The 26,783-nt window shown below is 39.0% G+C and overlaps 7 protein-coding genes across 7 annotated transcripts; all 7 read right to left on the bottom strand.

Annotated features, from left to right (window-relative positions):
- Positions 1-201: 201 nt before the first annotated feature.
- On the bottom strand, positions 202-1,104 carry LOC125013815 (odorant receptor 131-2-like). The gene has a single exon (XM_047594716.1). It carries the CDS (start codon positions 1,102-1,104, stop codon positions 202-204), a length of 903 nt encoding a protein of 300 aa, XP_047450672.1.
- A 960-nt stretch (positions 1,105-2,064) lies between these two features.
- LOC125013814 (odorant receptor 131-2-like) lies at positions 2,065-5,218 on the bottom strand. Its single transcript, XM_047594715.1, has 3 exons — positions 4,347-5,218; positions 4,171-4,184; positions 2,065-2,084 (listed from the first exon to the last, which is right to left on the bottom strand). Exons 1-3 carry the CDS (start codon positions 5,216-5,218, stop codon positions 2,065-2,067), a joined length of 906 nt encoding a protein of 301 aa, XP_047450671.1.
- A 4,674-nt stretch (positions 5,219-9,892) lies between these two features.
- LOC125013810 (odorant receptor 131-2-like) lies at positions 9,893-10,795 on the bottom strand. Its single transcript, XM_047594710.1, has one exon. It carries the CDS (start codon positions 10,793-10,795, stop codon positions 9,893-9,895), a length of 903 nt encoding a protein of 300 aa, XP_047450666.1.
- A 2,824-nt stretch (positions 10,796-13,619) lies between these two features.
- LOC125013808 (odorant receptor 131-2-like) lies at positions 13,620-14,525 on the bottom strand. The gene has a single exon (XM_047594708.1). It carries the CDS (start codon positions 14,523-14,525, stop codon positions 13,620-13,622), a length of 906 nt encoding a protein of 301 aa, XP_047450664.1.
- A 1,576-nt stretch (positions 14,526-16,101) lies between these two features.
- On the bottom strand, positions 16,102-18,275 carry LOC125013807 (odorant receptor 131-2-like). The gene is made up of 3 exons (XM_047594707.1): positions 17,401-18,275; positions 17,212-17,238; positions 16,102-16,105 (listed from the first exon to the last, which is right to left on the bottom strand). The coding sequence occupies exons 1-3, from the start codon at positions 18,273-18,275 to the stop codon at positions 16,102-16,104; spliced, it is 906 nt and encodes a 301-aa protein (XP_047450663.1).
- Positions 18,276-20,560: 2,285 nt separating this feature from the next.
- Positions 20,561-21,963, bottom strand: LOC125013813 (odorant receptor 131-2-like). The gene has a single exon (XM_047594713.1). The coding sequence runs from the start codon at positions 21,961-21,963 to the stop codon at positions 21,049-21,051; it is 915 nt and encodes a 304-aa protein (XP_047450669.1). The 3' UTR covers positions 20,561-21,048.
- Positions 21,964-25,404: 3,441 nt separating this feature from the next.
- On the bottom strand, positions 25,405-26,635 carry LOC125013776 (odorant receptor 131-2-like). Its single transcript, XM_047594672.1, has one exon. The coding sequence runs from the start codon at positions 26,633-26,635 to the stop codon at positions 25,721-25,723; it is 915 nt and encodes a 304-aa protein (XP_047450628.1). The 3' UTR covers positions 25,405-25,720.
- Between the last annotated feature and the right edge of the window lie 148 nt (positions 26,636-26,783).

The raw sequence follows: 26,783 nt of genomic DNA, 5'->3' as shown, positions 1-26,783 counted from the left end.
GAGGCCTTTTGCACTTGGAGATTCAGTCAGTTGGAGATGACTTAAAGTCAACCCGCTTAAGTTTAAGAAGAAATTGGAGAAACTGTTATTTCCTAAGCACATGTATGTATGCACATTACTGTACTTTCTTACTGTCTTCTCTAATGTGACTGTGTCCACCTGAATTTCTCCTCCTGAGAGTCATCAACAGTTCATTATTGATCAAACAGGGTTTCTTTTAAACAAGCTAATAAAAGCTAGAAAAAAGGTTTCATCTCTGAGGCCATAAATTAGAGGACTCAGACATCTTGGAGCAATATAAAACACAATGTAGTTAAAGTATCTGACATTTACAAATAACGTGAAATCAATCTTAAGTACAGCAGATTCTATGAATGGACACCACAGCTGGATGAGACAGAGCAGCAGCTGGAAACCATGAAGCATCACAGTTTTAAGCCCTTTCTGTGTTGACTTTCTATTCTCTCCTGATGCAGCTCTGGCAACTTTCATTATTTTAATATAGGAGAAAACGATAGTGCTGCACATGATCAAGAAGTACAACTGATTGACAGCTGACCGGACGTGTTCCTGCCATATGTGAAGCATAAACACCTCCACGGAGCATACGACTTGTTGTTCGTAGAAGCTACGAGAAGCAGATGCAAAGAACAACGAGAGAATAATGCAGGGCACAAAGCTAATGCAGTGAATGATGAGAATACAGTTCATAGTGCTGCGCGTGGAGCACAGCTCTGCATGACGCAGCGGCATACAAATGGCCACATATCGCTCCAGAGTCATTGCTGTCAGAGTGACAGGTGTGACTGTAATATACAGAATCAGAGGAATGGTTATAATAATACATAACCATACTTGTATTGAATATTGAAAATAGACAAAGATCAGCAGGATGTCAGCCACGAGTAACAACAGGCTATCCGACAGCAATGTAACAGCAAATAAGATGTAGCGTGTAGTTGTGTAGAAGCACTCCTTTTTAAAAAAGATCACAATGAGCAACAGGTTGATGCAAAGAAAAAACAACACCAGGATCTGCACAATAATAACTCTGTCGTTTACCTGCCGCTGCGCGAAAACAACCACTGAGTTGTTACCTGCCATATTTCAGTTTCAGAAAACACACAAATTTGTGAGGTAAAATGCCAAAGTAAAATAAAAATAGAAAAAGTAGTAAAGTCCAGAGGAAGAGCTAAGATGCTGTTATACATACAACGGTCTCCAAGCGTTGCATGCTGTACTGAAGACAAATGTCTTCTGCAGAGTTGCGTGTAGTCTTCTGGCAGTGGTCTATGTACAACAATTTTATATATAGGGCAACCAACAAAAACATCTAATTAAAGTTGACTCAAAGTGGACATCATTGCCACTTCTTCTGTGCCTCAGTGGCTCTCCGTAGTGGATAGATTGAGTACTGTGGAGACTCTAAAGCAAACTGGTATAGTTCTTGAACTCTGCCCAAAAGAACTACTAATTTGAACCAGTTTAAAACTATTTATTTTAAAATTTTACACATATAATAATAATAACATTTTATATATAGCGGTGTGAAAAAGTGTTGGTCCCTTCCTGATTTCTTTCTTTCTTTTTTTTTTTTTCCCGCAAATGTAGTGGAAATAAGTTATTAAACAATTAAGTGTAATAACTGCACTCATCGATAGGGGCACCACTCACAGATTTTGAATACACTGTGAGAATTAATCAATTAATATTGGATAAATATTAATTATTAGTCAATAATCAATCTCATCCTATCTGAGGCATCAGCTCTCAGTTCCGGGATCACCTGTTTCCAGCTCACAAGGATCTTCTGACAACGACTTAATTAAAATATGTGATTTATTTATAAAGGTGAATAGTGAATAATAAACAATATCATGTATAATACAACAGAGTAATTGAAAATTATGAAAATACCGAAAATGAATGAGTTTAACAAAACTGAGAATTATGAATGAAAAGGAGAACCTAATTTCTTAAATTAATTATTTAGATTTAGATGAGTTTTTTTTTTAGTTATAACACGATCATCAACTCTGCTCAAATATGAAGGTGATGGTCTACTTATGGAAGCTCCTTGGATGCTGGCACAAAAACACATTGTCAGAAACATTCATTAATTTCTACTACTTTCCTAATTATCTTAATTCGTACAATTAAACAATAATAGTAAGCAACACTAACTAATATCAAGAAGGAAAGGTAGATTATATTCAGGCTAGGCCAACCAGCCTTGCTTTATATAATATAGACTATTAAAACGCTCTAACAATAATACTTGCTAAAATTCAATTTAATTCAATCAATTTTATTTATAAAGCGCATTACATGCACAAGGCAGACTCAATGTGCTTTACAAGAGGTATACATAGTTACAATACAAACAGTTACATAAAAATCAATTTGGAATCAATTGAAAAGTACAAGTGCAAGTAAGCAATCATATGTATGCCATTTTCATCACATACTCACTTAAACTCATAGATGCGCACCAACTCACACAACCACACATGCACACACACATGAAAATGTCTGATGTGGCATGTCTAACTGTGTCAGGCAAGGTGTTCCATTTTTGTGGGGCATATACACTAAAAGCTGCCTCCCCTTCTTTGGATCAGAGCGAGGGATGAGTAAATTGCCACTGCCTGTTGACTGAAGTGTTTTTGCTGGGGTGTAAGTGATGAGCATATCTGTGATGTACTGAGGTGCAAGACCATGTAGTGCTTTATAAACCAGGAGCAGTATTTTCAAATTGATTCTTGTTCTAACAGGTAACCAGTGCAAAGATTTAAGAACGGGTGTGATGTGTTGATATTTTTTGGGACCAGTGAGAATATGTGCAGCTGCATTTTAAATTAGGTGTAACCTCTGAATACTTGAATTCACAAGTCCAGTGAATAAACCATTGCAGTAATCTAATCTACTTGTTATAAATTACATTCCAAACACATTTCTTTAACTAGCCTCCGGATGGCAGTATGGCTCCATGGTAGACGCTTATGTCTAAAAATACATTCATCTAACTTCGTCAACTTTTGAGCCAGAAAAACAAACACTGTAAATTGAAACAAATCATGAGCGGAGTATAGATTAAACATTGCAATTTCGGTTACAAGTGTACATTTCATAGTTTGTAGTTCTAGTCAGAGAGACATCTTGCAGTTCTTAATTTATTTACGTTCTTTATCTCTCGGTGGTCCAGGCGCCAGGAAATCTGGTCGTTCTTTTCTCTGGTGCCTGTTGGTGAAGAGTATTTTCTACTCTACCATGAGGCCATTTTTGCCCAGTCTCTTTCTTATGAGTCATGAACACTGACCTTAACTGAGCAAAGTGAGGCCTCCAGTTCTTTGGATGTTGTTGTGGGGTCTTTTGTGACCTCTTGAAGGTTCGCCACTGGGGTAATTTTGGTCGGTAAGCCACTCTTAGGAAAGTTCATCATTATTCCATGTTTTCACTATTTGTGGATAATGGCTCTGGCTGTGGTTCGCTGGAGTCTCAAAGTTTTAGAAATGGCTTTGTAACCTTCTCCAGGCTGACAGATCTCAGTTATGTAATTGTGTATTTCTTCCTTCACAATAAACACGATGAACACATATTACAGTATAAAATGAGAGACATTTTGCACTTGGAAATTCAGTCAGTTGGAGATGACTTGAAGTCAATGCGCTTAATTTTAAATAAATAATAGGTGGAGAAATTTTGTTTTGTTACCATAGATACCACATGTTTATTGTATAAAGAGTGCATACAGTTGTAATTTGATTTACACAAATAAAACCAGGTATACAGGTACTAACGAAACCACTTGTAATTATTGCCATTGTGCTATTATGTTTGTTACTACTTGTCTGACAAGACTATGTGAGGCTATTAGTAACATAATTATGAATACAAGTTATTCTTACACATGCATACAGTCATTTGCATTATGTTTTTATGATATCTGACTGAGGCAAAAAGTATATAGTACATAGGCGTAAGTTATATTACATAAATCATAAGACTCACACATCTTGGAGACTAATGTAATTGAAGTAGTAGTATCACAAGTATGTTTTATTACCTTAAATGCTACAAATTAATTGTATACAGATTGCATATGGTTGTGATTTAAAGATGCATGCACAGATACATACAGATCTTTGCATGAATACCCCAGGTGTATACACAGATTATTCTTCTTTTTATCATTCTTGTTATTTCCTAAGCACATGTATGTATGCACATTACTGTACTTTCTTACTGTCTTCTCTAATGTGACTGTGTCCACCTGAATTTCTCCTCCTGAGAGTCATCAACAGCTCATTATTAATCAAACACGGTTTCTTTTAAACAAGCTAATAAAAGCCAAAAAAAAGGTTTCATCTCTGAGGCCATAAATTAGAGGACTCAGACATCTTGGAGCAACATAAAAAACAATGTAGTTAAAGTATCTGACATTAAAAAATAACGTGAAATCAATCTTAAGTACAGCAGATTCTATGAATGGACACCACAGCTGGATGAGACAGAGCAGCAGCTGGAAACCATGAAGCATCACAGTTTTAAGCCCTTTCTGTGTTGACTTTCTATTCTCTCCTGATGCAGCTTTGGCAACTTTCATTATTTTAATATAGGAGAAAATGATGGTGCTGCACATGATCAAGAAGTAAAACTGATCGATGGCTGACCGGACGTGTTCCTGCCATATGTGAAGCATAAACACCTCTGCGGAGCATACTATTTGTTGTTTGTAGACGCTATGAGAAACAGATGCAAAGAACAAGGAGAGAATAATGCAGGGCACAAAGCTTATGCAGTGAATGATGAGAATACAGTTCATAGTGCTGCGTGTGGAGCACAGCTCTGCATGACGCAGCGGCATACAAATGGCCACATATCGCTCCAGAGTCATTGCTGTCAGAGTGACAGGTGTGACTGTAATATACAGAATCAGAGGAATGGTTATAATAATACATAACCATACTTGTATTGAATATTGAAAATAGACAAAGATCAGCAGGATGTCAGCCACGACTAACAACAGGCTATCTGACAGCAATGTAACAGCAAATAAGATGTAGCGTGCAGTTGTATAGAAGCACTCCTTTTTAAAAAAGATCACAATGAGCAACAAGTTGGTGCAAAGAAAAAACAACACCAGGATCTGTGTAATAATAACCCTGTCGTGAACCTCCCGCTGTGCAAAAAAAAACACTGAGTTGTTACCTGCCATATTTCAGTTTCAGAAAACATGCAAATTTGTGAGGTAAAATGCCAAAGTAAAATAAAAATAGAAAAAGTAGTAAAGTCCAGTGGAAGTGCTAAGATGCTGTTATACATACAACGGTCTCCAAGCGTTGCATGCTGTACCGAAGGCAAATGTCTTCTGCAGAGTTGTGTTGTGCAGTCTTCGGACAGTGGGCTATGTATAACAATTTTATATATAGGGCAACCAACAAAAACACCAAATGAAAGTTGACTCACAGTGGACATCATTGCCACTTCCCCTGTGCATCAGTGGCTCTCCGTAGTGGATAGATTGAGTACTGTGGAGACTCTAAAGCAAACTGTTTATTTTAACATTTTACACATATAATAAGAAATAGATGGCATATGTAGTGGTGTGAAAAAGTGTTGGCTCCCTTCTAATTTTTTTTACATATTCTTTTTTTTCACAAATGTTTCAGCTCATCAACTTTAAATATAAAACAAAGATAACCCAAGTAAACACAAAATGCAGTTTTAAATGAAGATTTCCAGTATTAAGACAAAACAAAATCCAAACCTACATGGCCCTGTGTGAGAAGGTGATTGTCCCCTAAAACTAATAACTGGTTGGGTCACCTTTGACAGTAACTGCAATCGAGCATTTGTGATAACTTACAATGATTCTTTTTCAGCACTGTTAAAGTATATTGGTCTACTTATCTTTCTTCCAGTTGTTGTAATACATTGCAGGGTTGTTGTGTTTGTTTTTTTTTGGCAAATGTTTCAGCTCAGAATTCATGGTTCCATTTATCACACTGACCTTAACTGAGTCAAGTGACGCCTCCAGGTGTTTGGATGTTGTTTTGGGATCTTTTGTGACCTCTTGAAAGAGCTGTCACTTCACCGTTGGGGTAATTTTGGTCGGTAAGCCACTCCTAGGAAGGTTCATCATTATTCCATGTTTTCACTATTTGTGGATGATGGCCCTCACTGTGATTCACTAGAGCAGTGGTTCCCAAACGGTGTGCCGTTAGGCAAGTCCAAGTGTGCCGTGAGATTTTGTGACAACCATTATTGCAATAGCGTATATACAACTAGACAAAAATAATTGTTTTAATTTACTATATACAGTACTAATTTGTATGCACTTATTTCATAATACAGAGGTAAACACTTTATCTAAAAACATTTTTTCCCCCCTCAAAGAAAACCCCCCATTTCGCTGTTCGCGCCGTTGCGCAGGTGGGACTTATATGACTGTGACACATCAAAGGCTGTAGGTCAGCACAACATTAAAAAAGATAAAGAGAGGGAAAATGGAGCGCTTTCTTGTGCGGAGCAAACCAACAACCACCAGTGCCGAAACTGCCGACAACCCACCGAAAGAAAAGAGGAAAAAAACTGTCAGCAGACAGTATCACGAAAGCTACCTGTCTTATTGCTTCGGTTGGACCGGGGATGTCAACTGTCCTCAGCCAGAGTGCGTCCTCTGTCAGGAGAAGTTAGCTAATGCTAATATGGTTCCAAGCAAGCTGAAGAGACACTTGGAAACCAAACATCCCTTCCACACTGAGAGAAACCTGGCCTATTTCAAAAGAGCGCGGGATCTGAACCAGAGGCAGCAAGACCGTTTGAAGGTGAAGAGGCCGATCCCAGACCTGCACACTTTGGTGCTGTGTGGGCTGGAATATGCAATGAGGGTTGTGGGTCTGAGTGGAATATTCTTGGTGGAAACACTCTCCTTTCTGCAGTCGTTATCATATTGTCCAGCTCCATCTCAGACAAGTTGTCTCCAGGCCACCCTGTGGGTTACTGTGGCCTCCCAGGTCTTAGGTTCTATGTGGCAATTTTTGAGTTTTGTTTTGATGTTGTCCTTAAACCTTTTCTTTTGTCCACCCAGGGCACATTGTCCTGTAAGCAGCTGGGGATATAGGACTTGCACTGATGGCAGGGATGTTGGCATGTTTATCCTCCGAAGGTGATCTTGAGGAATTTCCTGAGGCATCTTTGATGGTATGCTTCTAGGGCTTTCAGGTGCCTACTGTATATGGAAAGTATTCTGAGCCATACACTAGAGTGGGCAGCACTACTGCTTTGTAAACCAGAGTCTTTGGTTCTAGTTTGGAGGTCATACTTTTCAAAGAGCCTTTTTCTCAATCTTGAGAAAGCCCATTGGAAGAGTTGAGGTAGTGGTGTACTTCCTCATCACTGGTTGTACGGAGGACAGAAGGCTCCCGATGTAGGTGAAAAGGTCCACATTTTCAAGTCTGGGTGCGCCAATGGAGATATCATAAGTAAAACAGGGGTAGTTGTACTGAGAGGAGGCTGGCAGAGGATCTGACTCTTTTTAATGTTGAAGGCCAAACCAAGCTGCTTGTATGCTTTGGCAAAGGCATCCAGGAATCTTTTAATGTGGGGAGGCTGATACACGGTCAGCCATCGTATGGTCCTTGGCAATGAGCAGGCCAGAGTCCAGTAGCATGGAAAACCAGGACAACTGGGGACCCGTCTTTGCTGCAGCTTTCGTCTGCCATCCTAGTTGTGGTGCTTCTCACTGCTGCCATCTTCCGCTGGTTCCTTGTTAAGGTCTTCCCTATTTGCTCATAGCTGGGGTTATTCACTCATAGCTGGGACAGAGATTGACGTGTCTGTGTCCGTCCACACACCGGTAGGACTGCATGCCACGTCTGTGGGGCAGCCTGCTGCTCCAAGATCCCGGTCCACTTATCTTTCTTCCAATTGTTGTAATTCAGTAACATTGCAGGGTTGTTGTTTTTTGTTTTTTTTGGGCAAATGTTTCAGCTCTGAATTCATGGTCCCATGTATCACAGCAAGTCTTCCAGGTCCTGGAGCAGCAAAACAGCCCCACACCATCACACTACCACCTCCAGATTGTACTGTTCTTATCATGTTGCCTGCTGCTCCGAGATCCCGTACATCTTGGCTTGGAAACACAAGATGCCAGTTTCCATGTGTGGCTACGATGAGGTGTATGGCAGTCTTGGCAGTGGAGAAGCTGTGTACCTGACTGAGGACATTTAAGCACTATGGCCCACTTCTCGCCCTCAGAAACAGAGGGCAAGCCAGTAGTTAATAGCAGGAGGTAGCAGGCAGAAGCAGCACACAGCATGCGCTAACTAAGAGCACCACTACTCCAACACTAATGCATTAGACACATCACACGCCCTGTGTGCACATACACACAACACACACAAGTCCTTCTGCGGCTAAACATGTTGCTGAAGCGTATTAGATGGAGAGATAACCTGTGCAGCATTTTCGGGATGGTATTGATGTAAATTGTTTACTGTGTGTACAGTACAGCTTCAAAGTCTTTACCACTGTTTTTATATCTCCTTTGACTCTGAGAGCTCTGTTTTAAGTTTTTTGCTAGTTGCAGGCATGTGGGCACTGTCAGGGCTCTGATGTCATCACTAGTGCCAGTTTGTATTGTACTGTGAAATCTGTGTGGCAACAATGGTAAGAGGTACAGCTCTGCCATATACATACTTAGAACAACCTGTTTGACTGACTATGGGATTATTCTCAGAACTATGGTGCACCTGATTACGAATCACTACCTGAAAGAAAGACACGCCCACAACTAGCACACAGCAAACAGACCCCAAAGGCCCCTCCAAGGCTGTAATAGTGTTACTTAGATGTTAGCTTGCTTAATTGTGCCGGGAAGTGGTGTTTTCACACTTAATACAGATTTAATGATCTGTGTAGCATCTTCTCTCTCGTCCCTGTTGCAGTGATTCCAGTAAAATCGACCGCTTAATATTTATCAGCTCCAACTCCAACGTGAGCTGCTCAGCTCCTATATCCTAACCACAAGCTCAAAGCATTTAGTTTTTACTCAAACGGACGATAAGATCTTAAATATACAGAGTGCCCTATAATGATTAAAATAGATGCAACACGTTCATTTCATTTGTATTTCTTCCTTCACAATAAACACAATGAACACATATTACAGTATAAAATGAGTGACATTTTGCACTTGGAGATTCAGTCAGTTGGAGATGACTTAAAGTCAATGTGCTTAATTTTGAATAAGTATTAGGTGGGGAAATTTAGTTTTATTACCATAGATACCACATGTTTATTGTATACAGAGTGCATAAGGTTGTAATTTGATGTACACAAAACCAGGTATACAGGTTAATGTTGGTAACAAAACCACTTGTAATTATTGCCATTGTGCTATTATGTTTTTAACTATGTGTCTGACAAGACTATGTAATGTTATTAGTAACATAACTATAAATACAAGTTATTCTTACACATGCATACAGTCATTTGCGATATGTTTTTATGATATCTGACTGAGGTAAAAAGTATATAGTAGATAGGAGTAGGTTACATTTTTACATAAATCAGAAGACTCACACATCTTGGAAACTAATGTAATTAAAGTAGTAGTATCACAAGTATGTCTTATTACCTCAAATGCTACATATTAATTGTATACAGACTGCATATGGTTGTGATTTAAAGATGCATGCACAGATACATAAAGATCTTTGCATGAATACCCCAGGTGTATACACAGATTATTCTTCTTTTTATCATTCTTGTTATTTCCTAAGCACATGTATGTATGCACATTACTGTACTTTCTTACTGTCTTCTCTAATGTGACTGTGTCCACCTGAATTTCTCCTCCTGAGAGTCATCAACAGCTCATTATTGATCAAACAGGGTTTCTTTTAAACAAGCTAATAAAAGACAGAAAAAAGGTTTCATCTCTGAGGCCATAAATTAGAGGACTCAGACATCTTGGAGCAATATAAAACACAATGTAGTTAAAGTATCTGACATTGTAAAATAACGTGAAATCAATCTTAAGTACAGCAGATTCTATGAATGGACACCACAGCTGGATGAGACAGAGCAGCAGCTGGAAACCATGAAGCATCACAGTTTTAAGCCCTTTCTGTGTTGACTTTCTATTCTCTCCTGATGCAGCTTTGGCAGCTTTCGTAATTTTAATATAGGAGAAAATGATGGTGCTGCACATGATCAAGAAGTACAACTGATCGATGGCTGACCGGACGTGTTCCTGCCATATGTGAAGCATAAACACCTCTGCGGAGCATACTATTTGTTGTTCGTAGAAGCTATGAGAAACAGATGCAAAGAACAAGGAGAGAATAAGGCAGGGCACAAAGCTGATGCAGTGAATGATAAAAATACAGTTCATAGTGCTGCGTGTGGAGCACAGCTCTGCATGACGCAGCGGCATACAAATGGCCACATATCGCTCCAGAGTCATTGCTGTCAGAGTGACAGGTGTGACTGTAATATACAGAATCAGAGGAATGGTTATAATAATACATAACCATACTTGTATTGAATATTTAAAGTAGACAAAGATCAGCAGGATGTCAGCCACGACTAACAACAGGCTATCCGACAGCAATGTAACAGCAAATAAGATGTAGCGTGTAGTTGTGTAGAAGCACTCCTTTTTAAAAAAGTTCACAATGAGCAACAGGTTGGTGCAAAGAAAAAACAACACCAGGATCTGCACAATAATAGCCCTGAAGTCTAATTGCCACTGCGTGAAAACAACCACTGAATTGTTACCTGCCATATTTCAGTTTCAGAAAACATACAAATTTGTGAGGTAAAATGCCAAAGTAAAATGAAAATAGAAAAAGTAGTAAAGTCCAGTGGAAGTGCTAAGATGCTGTTATACATACAACGGTCTCCAAGCGTTGCATGCTGTACCAAAGACAATTGTCTTTTGCAGAGTTGTGTGCAGTCTTCGGACAGTGGGATATGCATAACAATTTAATATATAGGGCAACCAACAAAAACACCAAATGAAAACTGACTCACAGCGGACATCATTGCCACTTCCCCTGTGCCTCAGTGGCTCTCCGTAGTGGATAGATTGAGTACTGTGGAGACTCTAAAGCAATCTGGTATAGTTCTTGAACTCTGCCCAAAAGAACAAATAATTTGAACCAGTTTAAAACTATTTAACATTTTACACATATAATAATAATTAGATGGCATATGCAGTGGTGTGAAAAAGTGTTGGCTCCTTTCCTGATTTATAATTTTTTACATGTTGTTTTTTCACAAATGTTTCAGCTCATCAACTTTAAATATAAAACAAAGATAACCCAAGTAAACACAAAATGCAGTTTTTAAATTAAGGTTTTCAGTATTAAGGGAAAAAAAATCCGAACATCCATGGCCCTGTGCGAGAAAGTGCTTGTCCCCTAAAACTAATAACTGATTGGGTCACCTTTGACAGTAACTGCAATTGAGCGTTTGTGATAACTTGCAATGAATCTTTTTCAGCACTGTTGAGGAATTTTGGTCCACTTATCTTTCTTCCAATTGTTGTAATTCAGTAACATTGCAGGGTTGTTGTTTTTTGTTTTTTTTTGGGCAAATGTTTCAGCTCTGAATTCATGGTCCCATGTATCACAGCAAGTCTTCCAGGTCCTGGAGCAGCAAAACAGCCCCACACCATCACACTACCACCTCCAGATTGTACTGTTCTTATCATGTTGCCTGCTGCTCCGAGATCCCGTACATCTTGGCTTGGAAACACAAGATGCCAGTTTCCATGTGTGGCTACGATGAGGTGTATGGCAGTCTTGGCAGTGGAGAGGCTGTGTACCTGACTGAGGATACTTAAGCACTATGTCCATCTTCTCGCCCTCAGAAACAGAGGGCAAGCCTGTAGTTAATAGGAGGAAGTGGCAGGCAGAAGCAGCACGCAGCATGCGTTAACTACAAGCACCACTACTCCAACACTAATGCACTGGACACATCACACAGAAGTCCTTCTGTGGCTAAGCAAGTTGCTGAAGCTGTATTAGATGGAGAGATAACCTGTGCAACATTTTCTGGAAGGTATTGATGTCAAATGTCAACTGTGTGTACAGTACGGCTGCAAAGTCTTCACCACGGTTTTTGTATCTCCTTTGACTCTGAGAGGTACGTTTAAGTGTTTTGCAAGTTACAGGGGTGTGGGCACCGTCAGGGCTCTGATGTAATCACTAGTGCCAGTTTGTATTGTACTGTGACGTCTGTGTGGCAACAATGGTAAGAGGTACAGCTCTACAATATACATACTTAGAACAACCTGTTTGTCTGACTATGGGATTATTCTCAGAACTATGGTGCACCTGATTACGAATCACTACCTGAAAGAAAGACACACCCACAACTAGCACACAGCAAACAGACCCCTTAGGCCCCTCCAAGGCTGTAATAGTGTTACCTAGATGTTAGCTTGCTTAATTGTGCCGGGAAGTGGTGTTTTCACACCTAATACAGATTTAATGATTAGTGTTGCGTCTTCTCTCTCATCCATGTTGCAGTGATTTCAGTAAAAGCCACCGCTTAATATTTATCAGCTCCGACTCCAACGTGAGCTGCTCAGCTCCTATTTCCTAACCACAAGCATGATACATTTAGTTTTTACTCAAAGGGATGATAAGATAACTTTGGGTTACATTATGTAATCCATGGTTCTTTCGTAACAGACTGAGATGTTTCACTTTATTCCCGTAATAAACAACACAGAGCGAAGTCATAAATAGAACTCAAAACAATTAAAATATTTCCTTCATTGCATCACAAATTACGGTCTGAAATATATAGAGTGTCCTATAATAATTTAAAAAGATGCCACACGTTAATTTCATTTGTATTTCTTCCTTCACAGTCAACAATGAACACAGAGTACAAAATGAGAGACATTTTGCACTTGGAGATCCTGTCAGTTGGAGATGACTTAAAGTCAATGCGCTTAATTTTAATTGAAAAACAGGTGGAGAAATTTTATTTTGTTACCATAGATACCACATGTTTATTGTATACAGGTTGCATATGGTTGTAATTTGATGTCCACAAATAAAACCAGGTATACAGGTTAATGTTGGTAACAAAACCACTTGTCATTGTTGCTATTGTGCCATTATGTTTTTTACTGCATGTCTGACAAGACTATGTGATGTTATTAGTAACATAATTATAAAAACAAGTTATTCTTACACATGCATACAGTCATTTCCACTATGTTTTTATGATATCTGACTGAGGCAAAAAGTATATAGCAGATAGGAGTAAGTTACATTTTTACATAAATCAGAAGACTCACACATCTCGGAGACTAATGTATTTAAAGTAGTAGTATCACAAGTTTGTTTTATTACCTTAAATGCTACATATGAATTGTATACACACTGCATATGGTTGTGATTTAAAGATGCATGCACAGATACATAAAGAGCTTTACATGAATATCCCAGGTGTATACACAGATTATTCTTCTTTTTATCATTCTTGTTATTTCCTAAGCACATGTATGTATGCATATTACTGTACTTCTCTAATGTGACTGTGTCCACCTGAATTTCTCCTCCTGAGAGTCATCAACAGCTCATTATTAATCAAACACGGTTTCTTTTAAACAAGCTAATAAAAGCCAGAAAAAAGGTTTCATCTCTGAGGCCATAAATTAGAGGACTCAGACATCTTGGAGCAATATAAAACACAATGTAGTTAAAGTATCTGACATTTAAAAATAATGTGAAATCAATCTTAAGTACAGCAGATTCTATGAATGGACACCACAGCTGGATGAGACAGAGCAGCAGCTGGAAACCATGAAGAACCACTGTTTTAAGCCCTTTCTGTGTTGACTTTCTATTCTCTCCTGATGCAGCTTTGGCCACTTTCATTATTTTAATATAGGAGAAAATGATGGTGCTGCACATGATCAAGAAGTAAAACTGACTGATAGCTGACCGGACGTGTTCCTGCCATATGTGAAGCATAAACACCTCAACGGAGCATACTATTTGTTGTTTGTAGAAGCTGCGAGAAGCAGATGCAAAGAACAAGGAGAGAGTAATAATGCAGGGCACAAAGCTGATGCAATGAATGATGAGAATACAGTTCATAGTGCTGTGTGTGGAGCACAGCTCTGCATGACGCAGCGGCATACAAATGGCCACATATCGTTCCAGAGTCATTGCTGTCAGAGTGACAGGTGTGACTGCATTGTATAGAATCAGAGAAATTGTTAGAATAATACATAACCATATTTGTATTGAATATTGAAAATAGATAAAGATCAGCAGGATGTCAGCCACGACTAACAACAGGCTATCTGACAGCAATGTAACAGCAAATAAGATGTAGCGTGTAGTTGTGTAGAAGCACTCCTTTTTAAAAAAGTTCACAATGAGCAACAGGTTGATGCAAAGAAAAAACACCACCAGGATCTGCACAATAATAACCCTGTCGTTTACCTGCCGCTGCGCGAAAACAACCACTGAGTTGTTACCTGCCATATTTCAGTTTCAGGAAACACACAAATTTGTGAGGTAAAATGCTAAAGTAAAATAAAAAGAGAAAAAGTAGTAAAGTCCAGTGGAAGTGCTAAGATGCTGTTATACATACAGCGATCTCCAAGCGTTGCATGCTGTACCGAAGGCAAATGTCTTCTGCAGAGTTGTGTGCAGTCTTCTGACAGTCGGCTATGCATAACAATTTAATATATAGGGCAACCAACAAAAACACCAAATGGAAACTGACTCACAGTGGACATCATTGCAAACTCCCCTGTGCATCAGTGGCTCTCCGTAGTGGATAGATTGAGTACTGTGGAGACTCTAAAGCAATCTGGTATAGTTCTTGAACTCTGCCCAAAAGAACTATTAATTTGAACCAGTTTAAAACTATTTAACATTTTACACATATAATAATAATTAGATGGCATATGCAGTGGTGTGAAAAAGTGTTGGCTCCTTTCCTGATTTATAATTTTTTTACATGTTGTTTTTTTTTTTTCACAAATGTTTCAGCTCATCAATTTTAAATATAAAACAAAGATAACCCAAGTAAACACAAAATGCAGTTTTTAAATTAAGGTTTTCAGTATTAAGGGAAAACAAAATCCAAACCTCCATGGCCCTGTGCGAGAAAGTGCTTGTCCCCTAAAACTAATAACTGATTGGGTCACCTTTGACAGTAACTGCAATTGAGCGTTTGTGATAACTTACAATGAGTCTTTTTCAGCACTGTTGAGGAATTTGGGTCCACTTATCTTTTTTCCAATTGTTGTAATTCAGCAACATTGCAGGGTTGTTGTTTTTGTTTTTTTTTTGGCAAATGTTTCAGCTCAGAATTCATGGTTCCATGTATCACAGCAAGTCTTCCAGGTCCTGGAGCAGCAAAACAGCCCCACACCATCACACTACCACCTCCAGATTGTACTGTTCTTATCATATTGCCTGCTGCTCCGAGATCCCATACAGCTTGGCTTGGAAACACAAGATGCCAGTTTCCATGTGTGGCTACGATGAGGTGTATGGCAGTCTTGGCAGTGGAGAGGCTGTGTACCTGACTGAGGACATTTAAGCACTATGTCCATCTTCTCGCCCTCAGAAACAGAGGGCAAGCCTGTAGTTAATAGGAGGAAGTGGCAGGCAGAAGCAGCACGCAGCATGCGTTAACTACAAGCACCACTACTCCAACACTAATGCACTGGACACATCACACAGAAGTCCTTCTGTGGCTAAGCAAGTTGCTGAAGCTGTATTAGATGGAGAGATAACCTGTGCAACATTTTCTGGAAGGTATTGATGTCAAATGTCAACTGTGTGTACAGTACGGCTGCAAAGTCTTTACCACGGTTTTTGTATCTCCTTTGACTCTGAGAGGTACGTTTAAGTGTTTTGCAAGTTACAGGGGTGTGGGCACCGTCAGGGCTCCGATGTAATCACTAGTGCCAGTTTGTATTGTACTGTGACGTCTGTGTGGCAACAATGGTAAGAGGTACAGCTCTGCAATATACATACTTAGAACAACCTGTTTGTCTGACTATGGGATTATTCTCAGAACTATGGTGCACCTGATTACGAATCACTACCTGAAAGAAAGACACGCCCACAACCAGCACACAGCAAACAGACCCCAAAGGCCCCTCCAAGGCTGTAATAGTGTTACCTAGATGTTAGCTTGCTTAATTGTGCCGGGAAGTGGTGTTTTCACACTTAATACAGATTTAATGATCTGTGTTGCGTCTTCTCTCTCATCCATGTTGCAGTGATTTCAGTAAAAGCCACCGCTTAATATTTATCAGCTCCGACTCCAACGTGAGCTGCTCAGCTCCTATTTCCTAACCACAAGCATAATACATTTAGTTTTTACTCAAAGGGATGATAAGATAACTTTGGGTTACATTATGTAATCCATGGTTCTTTCGTAACAGACTGAGATGTTTCACTTTATTCCCGTAACAAACAACACAGAGCGAAGTCATAAATAGAACTCAAAACAATTAAAATATTTCCTTCATTGCATCACAAATTACGGTCTGAAATATATAGAGTGTCCTATAATAATTTAAAAAGATGCCACACGTTAATTTCATTTGTATTTCTTCCTTCACAGTCAACAATGAACACATAGAGTACAAAATGAGAGACATTTTGCACTTGGAGATCCTGTCAGTTGGAGATGACTTAAAGTCAATGCGCTTAATTTTAATTGAAAAATAGGTGGAGAAATTTCGCTTTGTTACCATAGATACCACATGTTTATTGTATACAGATTGCTACGGTTGTAATTTGATGTCCACAAATAAAACCAGGTATACAGGTTAATGTTGGTAACAAAACCACTTGTCATTGTTGCTATTGTGCCATTATGTTTTTTACTGCATGTCTGACAAGACTATGTGAGGTTATTAGTAACAAAATCATAAAAACAAGTTATTCTTACACATGCATACAGTCATTTCCACTACGTTTTTATGATATCTGACTGAGGCAAAAAGTATATAGCAGATAGGAGTAAGTTACATTTTTACATAAATCAGAATACTCACACATCTCGGAGACTAATGTAATTAAAGTAGTAGTATCACAAGTTTGTTTTATTCCCTTAAATGCTACATATGAATTGTATACACACTGCATATGGTTGTGATTTAAAGATGCATGCACAGATACATAAAGAGCTTTGCATGAATACCCCAGGTGTATACACAGATTATTCTTCTTTTTATCATTCTTGTTATTTCCTAAGCACATGTATGTATGCACATTACTGTACTTTCTTACTGTCTTCTCTAATGTGACTGTGTCCACCTGAATTTCTCCTCCTGAGAGTCATCAACAGCTCATTATTAATCAAACACGGTTTCTTTTAAACAAGCTAATAAAAGCCAGAAAAAAGGTTTCATCTCTGAGGCCATAAATTAGAGGACTCAGACATCTTGGAGCAATATAAAACACAATGTAGTTAAAGTATCTGACATTTAAAAATAATGTGAAATCAATCTTAAGTACAGCAGATTCTATGAATGGACACCACAGCTGGATGAGACAGAGCAGCAGCTGGAAACCATGAAGAACCACTGTTTTAAGCCCTTTCTGTGTTGACTTTCTATTCTCTCCTGATGCAGCTTTGGCCACTTTCATTATTTTAATATAGGAGAAAATGATGGTGCTGCACATGATCAAGAAGTAAAACTGGCTGACAGCTGACCGGACGTGTTCCTGCCATATGTGAAGCATAAACACCTCCACGGAGCATACTACTTGTTGTTTGTAGAAGCTGCGAGAAGCAGATGCAAAGAACAAGGAGAGAGTAATAATGCAGGGCCCAAAGCTGATGCAATGAATGATGAGAATACAGTTCATAGTGCTGTGTGTGGAGCACAGCTCTGCATGACGCAGCGGCATACAAATGGCCACATATCGCTCCAGAGTCATTGCTGTCAGAGTGACAGGTGTGACTGCATTGTATAGAATCAGAGAAATTGTTAGAATAATACATAACCATACTTGTATTGAATATTGAAAATAGATAAAGATCAGCAGGATGTCAGCCACGAGTAACAACAGGCTATCCGACAGCAATGTAACAGCAAATAAGATGTAGCGTGCAGTTGTGTAGAAGCACTCCTTTTTAAAAAAGATCACAATGAGCAACAGGTTGATGAAAAGAAAAAACAACACCAGGATCTGCATAATAATAATCCTGACGTTTACCTGCCGCTGCGCGAAAACAACCACTGAGTTGTTACCTGCCATATTTCAGTTTCAGAAAACACACAAATTTGTGAGGTAAAATGCTAAAGTAAAATAAAAAGAGAAAAAGTAGTAAAGTCCAGTGGAAGTGCTAAGATGCTGTTATACATACAGCGATCTCCAAGCGTTGCATGCTGTACCGAAGGCAAATGTCTTCTGCAGAGTTGTGTGCAGTCTTCTGACAGTGGGCTATGCATAACAATTTAATATATAGGGCAACCAACAAAAACACCAAATGGAAACTGACTCACAGTGGACATCATTGCAAACTCCCCTGTGCATCAGTGGCTCTCCGTAGTGGATAGATTGAGTACTGTGCTTAGATGGCATATGCAGTGGTGTGAAAAAGTGTTGGCTCCTTTCCTGATTTCTTATTTTTTTACATGTTGTTTTTTTTTTTTTTCACAAATGTTTCAGCTCATCAATTTTAAATATAAAACAAAGATAACCCAAGTAAACACAAAATGCAGTTTTTAAATTAAGGTTTTCAGTATTAAGGGAAAACAAAATCCAAACCTCCATGGTCCTGTGCGAGAAAGTGCTTGTCCCCTAAAACTAATAACTGATTGGGTCACCTTTGACGGTAACTGCAATTGAGCGTTTGTGATAACTTACACTAACTTGCACTGTTGAGGAATTTGGGTCCACTTATCTTTTTTCCAATTGTTGTAATTCAGCGACATTGCAGGGTTGTTGTTTTTGTTTTTTTTTTGGCAAATGTTTCAGCTCAGAATTCATGGTTCCATTTATCACAGCAAGTCTTCCAGGTCCTGGAGCAGCAAAACAGCCCCACACCATCACACTACCTATGTATTTTAACATTTTACACATATAATAATAATTAGATGACAGTGGTGTGAAAAAGTGTTGGCTCCCTTGCTGTTTTCTTACTTTTTTGCATTGCTTTTTTGACTGGTGTTTCCTGTAGCCAATGAACTGCTTTAAACAAGGATATATTACTTTGATACTTCCCCAGTATAGTATAGTTCACTGGCAGTCAGACCTCTGCAAGGGGGGGGGGGGGGGTAATTACGCATTACTGTGCGCAATTTCAAATGAGAAGTAATGCAAACAATGTGATTTTACTTCACTAACTCTGTATCACTTATTCCAATAATTATAGAATATAATTCCTCTAAGTGTCACCTTTCAGTGGAGCCCAAGATTACGATTGTATGTTGAAGCATTCAAAAGTTATGGCCTTTTTATTTAAAATGTGTCCAAATGGCACAGATTGGAAACACCTGGGTATACACTTAGAAAAAAGGGTATAATAAACTCAGTTTTGGTCATTTTCATACGCAATGTGAACTGGAAGAAGGCAAAACTCTATTCTCTAATAATCTTGTGTTATCTACATGACCTCTGTCTTCAGTTTCCTGAAGGCATCAGATAACAAAAAAAAAAAAAAATTAAGATGAACCCAACAACTTTTTATTTTTAACTGTGTGTCAACTTTGACTCCTCTAGAACAATACCACTTAGAGTGATTCTTAGCTTTCAAGAGACCAAGACCGTGCATGAGCTCCAAACAGCATTCAGTTTACTTTGGGTATGTCCTAAATAGGTGTTTTTCTGAAAAAAGGACAGAATGCTAAGGGGTTAAGGTTGGATTTTCTGTCCACCTGTGAAACACGATAGTCTTTGGTTTGACATGGCACTGGCTGGTGTTTGTTCAAACTAATTTCACCGACTACACAATCTGAAGGATCAGGAGAGATGTTTACCCTTTATAATTCTGATTGCTAGAAGCTACAATGGGAGAAACATGATCTCATCTGTGCTCTAGCCTCGCTTTGAGATGGGATGTTCCTAAATCTGTCAAGATTGCACATGTTAAAAAAGGTAGTCCTGGTTACTTTTTTTTATGTCTAAGTTAAAAGGGATATCTTGGCCAAATATAACATGAAGGTTCCTGTCAGCAGTGGTGGAGGCCAAGGTAGTGCCGACCTTACTGACTGTATTATGATTTAACAAAGTCCCAAAAATTAATCTGTGTCTTCATAGCATGCTTTGAGATTAACTAATGGCTTTGTTTCCTACAGCTTCACAGATACTGAAGTGATATAAAGGTGTGTTATACATTTCAGAAAGACAGTCTGTAAATGTTTATATATGAAGTTCACCATGACAGGATTGATAACAACCGCTTTTGAATTTGTTAACTGTGAAAATCACTGTTGCTTACTGTAGTGACTAGGAATAATGAAATGACTCAATAATTAACATGGTAACTAATGAATTTAAACATCTCATAGGATAGAAATTATTTGACAATTTAGTTTTTTGAAAACAAAAAGGTTTATTTAATGCTTCAGTTATCATTCACATGATATTAACCAGTCAAAGATATCAATTACATTATTTAAAGACAACTTACAGACAACTCATTAATACAATATTCATATAGTATCATGCATACAATTTATTGTTTTATCTGCAAAATGTAAAGTTTCAGAAAGTTTGTGTTTCACTATCAATGCAGTTTATATTATTTTATCATTTGTGGGAGACACAGCAGATAAGACTCAACTGAATAAACTCAGAAACAATTAATAAACACTGCTTTTGCCTTCCAAAGTCATAACTGAGCTTGTATAAAAACTATAGCCTGTAAACTATCAACCATATACGCAATCAGCTAAGCGTCCAGCAGAAGCAGTTCTGCATGATATTGCAATTTTGAGACAATCACATCAACCTGCAGCCTCAAGACCTGTGGGCACTGGCCAAAACAATGTGCACATGACTGACGAACACTGTGGGGAGAAATTTGTCAAATCAAATTTCTTTTATGAGAGAGAAGAGAATTTTTCAGTGCACGGAAAAACATGTCATCTCTAAGACCATAAATGAGAGGACTCAGACATCTTGGAGCAAGACGAAACACAATGTAGTTAAAGTACCTGATATGTTCAAACAGTTTAGAATCAATCTTAAATATAGCAACTTCTATAAATGGACACCACAGCTGGATGAGACAGAGCAACAGCTGAAAACTGTGAAGAGCCACTGTCCTGAGCCCTTTCTGTGTTGACTTTTTATTCTCTCCTGATGCAGCTTTGGCCACTTTCATTATTTTAGCATAGGAGAAAATGATAATAATGCACATGATCAAGAAGTAAAACTGACTGATAGCTGATCTAATGTGATCCTGCCACGCATGAAGCATAAACACCTCCACAGTGCATATTCTCTGATCTTTGTAGAAGCTAAGAGAGGCAGATGCAAAGAAGGTGGACAGAATAACAATGCAGGGTACAGAGCTGATGCAGTGAATGATGAGGATACAGGCCATAGTGCTGCGCGTGGAGCACAGCTCTGCATGACGCAGCGGCATACAAATGGCCACATATCGTTCAAGAGTCATTGCTGTCAGAGTGACAGGTGTGACTGTAAAATACAGTAATGTCAGAAATGAGATAAGGATACACATCCATACCTGTACTAGTAAATGAAAATGGGCCAAGATCAGCAGCAAATCAGACATGAACAACAACAGGCTATCCGACAGCAATGTAACAGCAAATAAGACGTAGCGTGCAGTTGTGTGGAAACACTCCTTCTTAAAATAGATCACAATGAGCAACAGGTTGATGCAAAGAAAAACCAACACCAGGACCTCTGCAAAAATCACCTTGATATTTCCCACCAAGAAAGCATCAGAAACCAGTGAGCTGTTTGCAGCCATACACTTTATGTTGACATATGCATTTAAGCAAATAACAAAATGACAGAAGTTATTTTTGAGTGCTAAAGACCTGGTTTGATTTAAGCAGTTTACTACTCGTTCATGATAATTCGAAGTCAAATATCCTTTGCTGAGCTCTGTGGTGTCTACTGAAGAACAAAGGTACACAGAGTCTTTAAGTATAGAACATCCATCGATAAGACCACACCACTACTGCTACAGTTACTCCGCCCAACTACATTTTTTTCAAACTATATTTTCACATCTGTCTTCAAATAACATATTCCTATTATAACATAATTATGTTGTAATATTTATCCTGTATTGTAGCTTACACCAAAAACACAATTTAGTTTGTTTTTTTTATGTTTTTGGGCCTTTAATTTTCTTGTAAAGCATCCTTAGCTGTGTTGAAAGGCACGATATAAATCTAATTTATTATTAGTATTTGCAGGATCTTTTGTCACTATGTGCTCCACTATTGCCTGTTGTACTTCAGGTGGACTGATATTAGAATGTTTCTAGGCAGGTTGTGTTATTTGGAGAGTATATGTGGTGTAGACCATCATCATGACAGTTCGACTGTCCTCCTTCCTGGTCCTTGTGTGTCTTCAAGTGGGTGAAGACGCCGATCCCAGACCTGCATACTTTGGTGCAATGTGGGCAGGAATACGTGGTTCTGAGTGTAACATTCTTGATGGAACCGCTCTCCTTTCTGCAGCACTGTGGAGGTTGTCATCATATTGTCCAGCTCCATCTCAGACAAGTTATCTCCAGGCCCCCTGTGGGATACTGTTGCCTCCCAGGTCTTAGGGTCTATGTGGCACTTTTTGAGTTTTGTTTTGATGTTGTCCTTAAACCTTTTTTTTTTGTCCACCCGGGGCACGCTGTCCTGTAAACAGCTGGGGATATAGGACTTGCAGTGATGGCAGGGATGTTGGCCTACTCTAAGATGCTGGTGTTGGTATGTTTATCCTCCCAGGTGATCTTGAGGATTTTCCTGAGGCATCTTTGATGGTATGCTTCTAGGGCCTTCAGGTGCCTACTGTATGCGGCCAGTATTCTGAGCTATACACTAGAGTGGGCAGCACTACTGCTTTGTACCCCAGAGTCTTTGTTCTGGTTTGGAGGTCATGCTTTTCAAAGAGCCTTTTTCTCAGTCTTGAGAAAGTCCCATTGGAAGAGCTGAGGCAGTGGTGTACTTCCGCATCAATGGTTACCTTGGAGGACAGGAGGCTCCCGATGTAGGTGAAGTGGTCCGCATTTTCAACTCTGGTTGCGCTAATGGAGATATCTGTAAGTACAACAGGGATAGTTGTGCTGAGAGGTAGCTGGTAGAGGATCTGAGACTTTTTAATGTTGAGGGCCAAACCAAGCTGCTTGTATGCTATGGCAAAGGCATCCAGTAGCAGCTAATCCATTCAGGAGGACGCCTGTGTGTGGAATCTTTTAATGTGGGGAGACTGATGCACAGTCAGCCACCACATGGTCCTTGGCAATAAGCAGGCCAGAGTCCAGTGTATGGAAAACCAGGACAACTGGGGACCCGTCTTTGCTGCAGCCTTCATCTGCCTTCCTAGTTGTGGTGCTTCTCACTGCTGTCATATTCCACTCGGTTCACTGTTAATTTGCCCATAGCTGGGGTTATTTACTCATAGCTGGGACAGAGATTGATGGGCAGCACGGTCTGTCCGCACACCGGTGGGACTGCATGCCGTGTCTGTGGGGCCCCCTGCTGCTCCAAGATCCTGTACAGCTTAGCTTGGAAACACAAGATGCCAGTTTCCATGTGTGGCCTGTAACATCTGTGTGGCAACAATGGTAAGAGGTACTGTACAGCTCTGCCATATACATACTCTACAACGACCCGTTTGTCTCACTATGGTATTATTCTCAGAACCATACAGCAAACTCTGGAGTCAGTGAATGGGCCGGTGTGTCCGAATCACATGACCAATTTAAGATGACATAGCAACACGACGCAGTGTAATGATGAGTCAATGGTTGCTAAGGAAGAGGGAAAAGTTGTGAGAGTGAGGCTATATTCCGTTTATGGAGTGACTGCAGCCAAAGAGAGAGAATGCCACAGATGAGGTTGTGCTGAAAAGAATAAGGCAATGTACACTTTTTTTAAGATGAAATATAAAGGTAAACCCAAAAGTAGCCAAAATCGGTCAATTGTACTCTGAACTCCAGAGGATTAAGGAGTCAATTAACAGCTTCTGTGCCAGCAACACCACTAACTGTAAGTTAATTAGGGAGTGTTGCATGGCATGGCCCAAGATTACGATTGTATGTTGAAGCATTCAAAAGTTATGGCCTTTTTATTTAAAATGTGTCCCAATGGCACAGGTTGGAAACACCTGGGTATACATTTAGAAAAAAGGGTATAATAAACTCAGTTTTGGTCATTTTCATACGCAATGTGAACTGGAAGAAGGTAAAACTCTATTCTCTAATAATCATGTGTTATCTACATGACCTCTGTCTTCAGTTTCCTGAAGGCATCAGATAACAAAAAAAACTACTTTGGGTATGTCCTAAATAGGTGTTTTTCTGAAAAAAGGACAGAATGTTAAGGGGTTAAGGTTGGATTTTCTGTCCACCTGTGAAACACAATAGTCTTTGGTTTGACATGGCACTGGCTGGTGTTTGTTCAAACTAATTTCACCGACTACACAATCTGAAGGATCAGGAGAGATGTTTACCCTTTATAATTCTGATTGCTAGAAGCTACAATGGGAGAAACATGATCTCATCTGTGCTCTAGCCTCGCTTTGAGATGGGATGTTCCTAAATCTGTCAAGATTGCACATGTTAAAAAAGGTAGTCCTGGTGACTTTTTTTTATGTCTAAGTTAAAAGGGATATCTTGGCCAAATATAACATAAAGGTTCCTGTCAGCAGTGGTGGAGGCCAAGGTAGTGCCGACCTTACTGACTGTATTATGATTTAACAAAGTCCCAAAAATTAATCTGTGTCTTCATAGCATGCTTTGAGATTAACTAATGGCTTTGTTTCCTACAGCTTCACAGATACTGAAGTGATATAAAGGTGTGTTATACATTTCAGAAAGACAGTCTGTAAATGTTTATATATGAAGTTCACCATGACAGGATTGATAACAGCCGCTTTTGAATTTGTTAACTGTGAAAATCACTGTTGCTTACTGTAGTGACTAGGAATAATGAAATGACTCAATAATTAACATGGTAACTAATGAATTTAAACATCTCATAGGATAGAAATTATTTGACAATTTAGTTTTTTGAAAACAAAAAGGTTTATTTAATGCTTCAGTTATCATTCACATGATATTAACCAGTCAAAGATATCGATTACATTATTTAAAGACAACTTACAGACAACTCATTAATACAATATTCATACAGTATCATGCATACAATTTATTGTTTTATCTGCAAAATGTAAAGTTTCAGAAAGTTTGTGTTTCACTATCAATGCAGTTTATATTATTTTATCATTTGTGGGAGACACAGCAGATAAGACTCAACTGAATAAACTCAGAAACAATTAATAAACACTGCTTTTGCCTTCCAAAGTCATAACTGAGCTTGTATAAAAACTATAGCCTGTAAACTATCAACCATATACGCAATCAGCTAAGCGTCCAGCAGAAGCAGTTCTGCATGATATTGCAATTTTGAGACAATCACATCAACCTGCAGCCTCAAGACCTGTGGGCACTGGCCAAAACAATGTGCACATGACTGACGAACACTGTGGGGAGAAATTTGTCAAATCAAATTTCTTTTATGAGAGAGAAGAGAATTTTTCAGTGCACGGAAAAACATGTCATCTCTAAGACCATAAATGAGAGGACTCAGACATCTTGGAGCAAGACGAAACACAATGTAGTTAAAGTACCTGATATGTTCAAACAGTTTAGAATCAATCTTAAATATAGCAACTTCTATGAATGGACACCACAGCTGGATGAGACAGAGCAACAGCTGAAAACTGTGAAGAGCCACTGTCCTGAGCCCTTTCTGTGTTGACTTTTTATTCTCTCCTGATGCAGCTTTGGCCACTTTCATTATTTTAGCATAGGAGAAAATGATAATGATGCACATGATCAAGAAGTAAAACTGACTGATAGCTGATCTAATGTGATCCTGCCACGCATGAAGCATAAACACCTCCACAGTGCATATTCTCTGATCTTTGTAGAAGCTAAGAGAGGCAGATGCAAAGAAGGTGGACAGAATAACAATGCAGGGTACAGAGCTGATGCAGTGAATGATGAGGATACAGGCCATAGTGCTGCGCGTGGAGCACAGCTCTGCATGACGCAGCGGCATACAAATGGCCACATATCGTTCAAGAGTCATTGCTGTCAGAGTGACAGGTGTGACTGTAAAATACAGTAATGTCAGAAATGAGATAAGGATACACATCCATACCTGTACTAGTAAATGAAAATGGGCCAAGATCAGCAGCAAATCAGACATGAACAACAACAGGCTATCCGACAGCAATGTAACAGCAAATAAGACGTAGCGTGCAGTTGTGTGGAAACACTCCTTCTTAAAATAGATCACAATGAGCAACAGGTTGATGCAAAGAAAAACCAACACCAGGACCTGTGCAAAAATCACCTTGATATTTCCCACCAAGAAAGCATCAGAAACCAGTGAGCTGTTTGCAGCCATACACTTTATGTTGACATATGCATTTAAGCAAATAACAAAATGACAGAAGTTATTTTTGAGTGCTAAAGACCTGGTTTGATTTAAGCAGTTTACTACTCGTTCATGATAATTCGCAGTCAAATATCCTTTGCTGAGCTCTGTGGTGTCT

This window comes from Mugil cephalus, chromosome 9, assembly GCF_022458985.1.
Source record: "Mugil cephalus isolate CIBA_MC_2020 chromosome 9, CIBA_Mcephalus_1.1, whole genome shotgun sequence".
In the NCBI taxonomy this organism is placed as follows: domain Eukaryota; kingdom Metazoa; phylum Chordata; class Actinopteri; order Mugiliformes; family Mugilidae; genus Mugil; species Mugil cephalus.
This window is presented reverse-complemented; position numbering and strand designations above follow the sequence as displayed.

Coding starts and splice junctions, on each gene's coding strand:
- LOC125013813 (XM_047594713.1), bottom strand. CDS start 21,963: ATGGCTGCAAACAGCTCACTGGTTTCTGATGCTTTCTTGGTGGGAAAT.
- LOC125013810 (XM_047594710.1), bottom strand. CDS start 10,795: ATGGCAGGTAACAATTCAGTGGTTGTTTTCACGCAGTGGCAATTAGAC.
- LOC125013808 (XM_047594708.1), bottom strand. CDS start 14,525: ATGGCAGGTAACAACTCAGTGGTTGTTTTCGCGCAGCGGCAGGTAAAC.
- LOC125013807 (XM_047594707.1), bottom strand. CDS start 18,275: ATGGCAGGTAACAACTCAGTGGTTGTTTTCGCGCAGCGGCAGGTAAAC. Junction 17,239..17,400: donor GAAACCTTTTTTCTGGCTTT/TATTAGCTTGTT, acceptor GAATGATAAAAA/GAAGAATAATCTGTGTATAC.
- LOC125013814 (XM_047594715.1), bottom strand. CDS start 5,218: ATGGCAGGTAACAACTCAGTGTTTTTTTTTGCACAGCGGGAGGTTCAC.
- LOC125013776 (XM_047594672.1), bottom strand. CDS start 26,635: ATGGCTGCAAACAGCTCACTGGTTTCTGATGCTTTCTTGGTGGGAAAT.
- LOC125013815 (XM_047594716.1), bottom strand. CDS start 1,104: ATGGCAGGTAACAACTCAGTGGTTGTTTTCGCGCAGCGGCAGGTAAAC.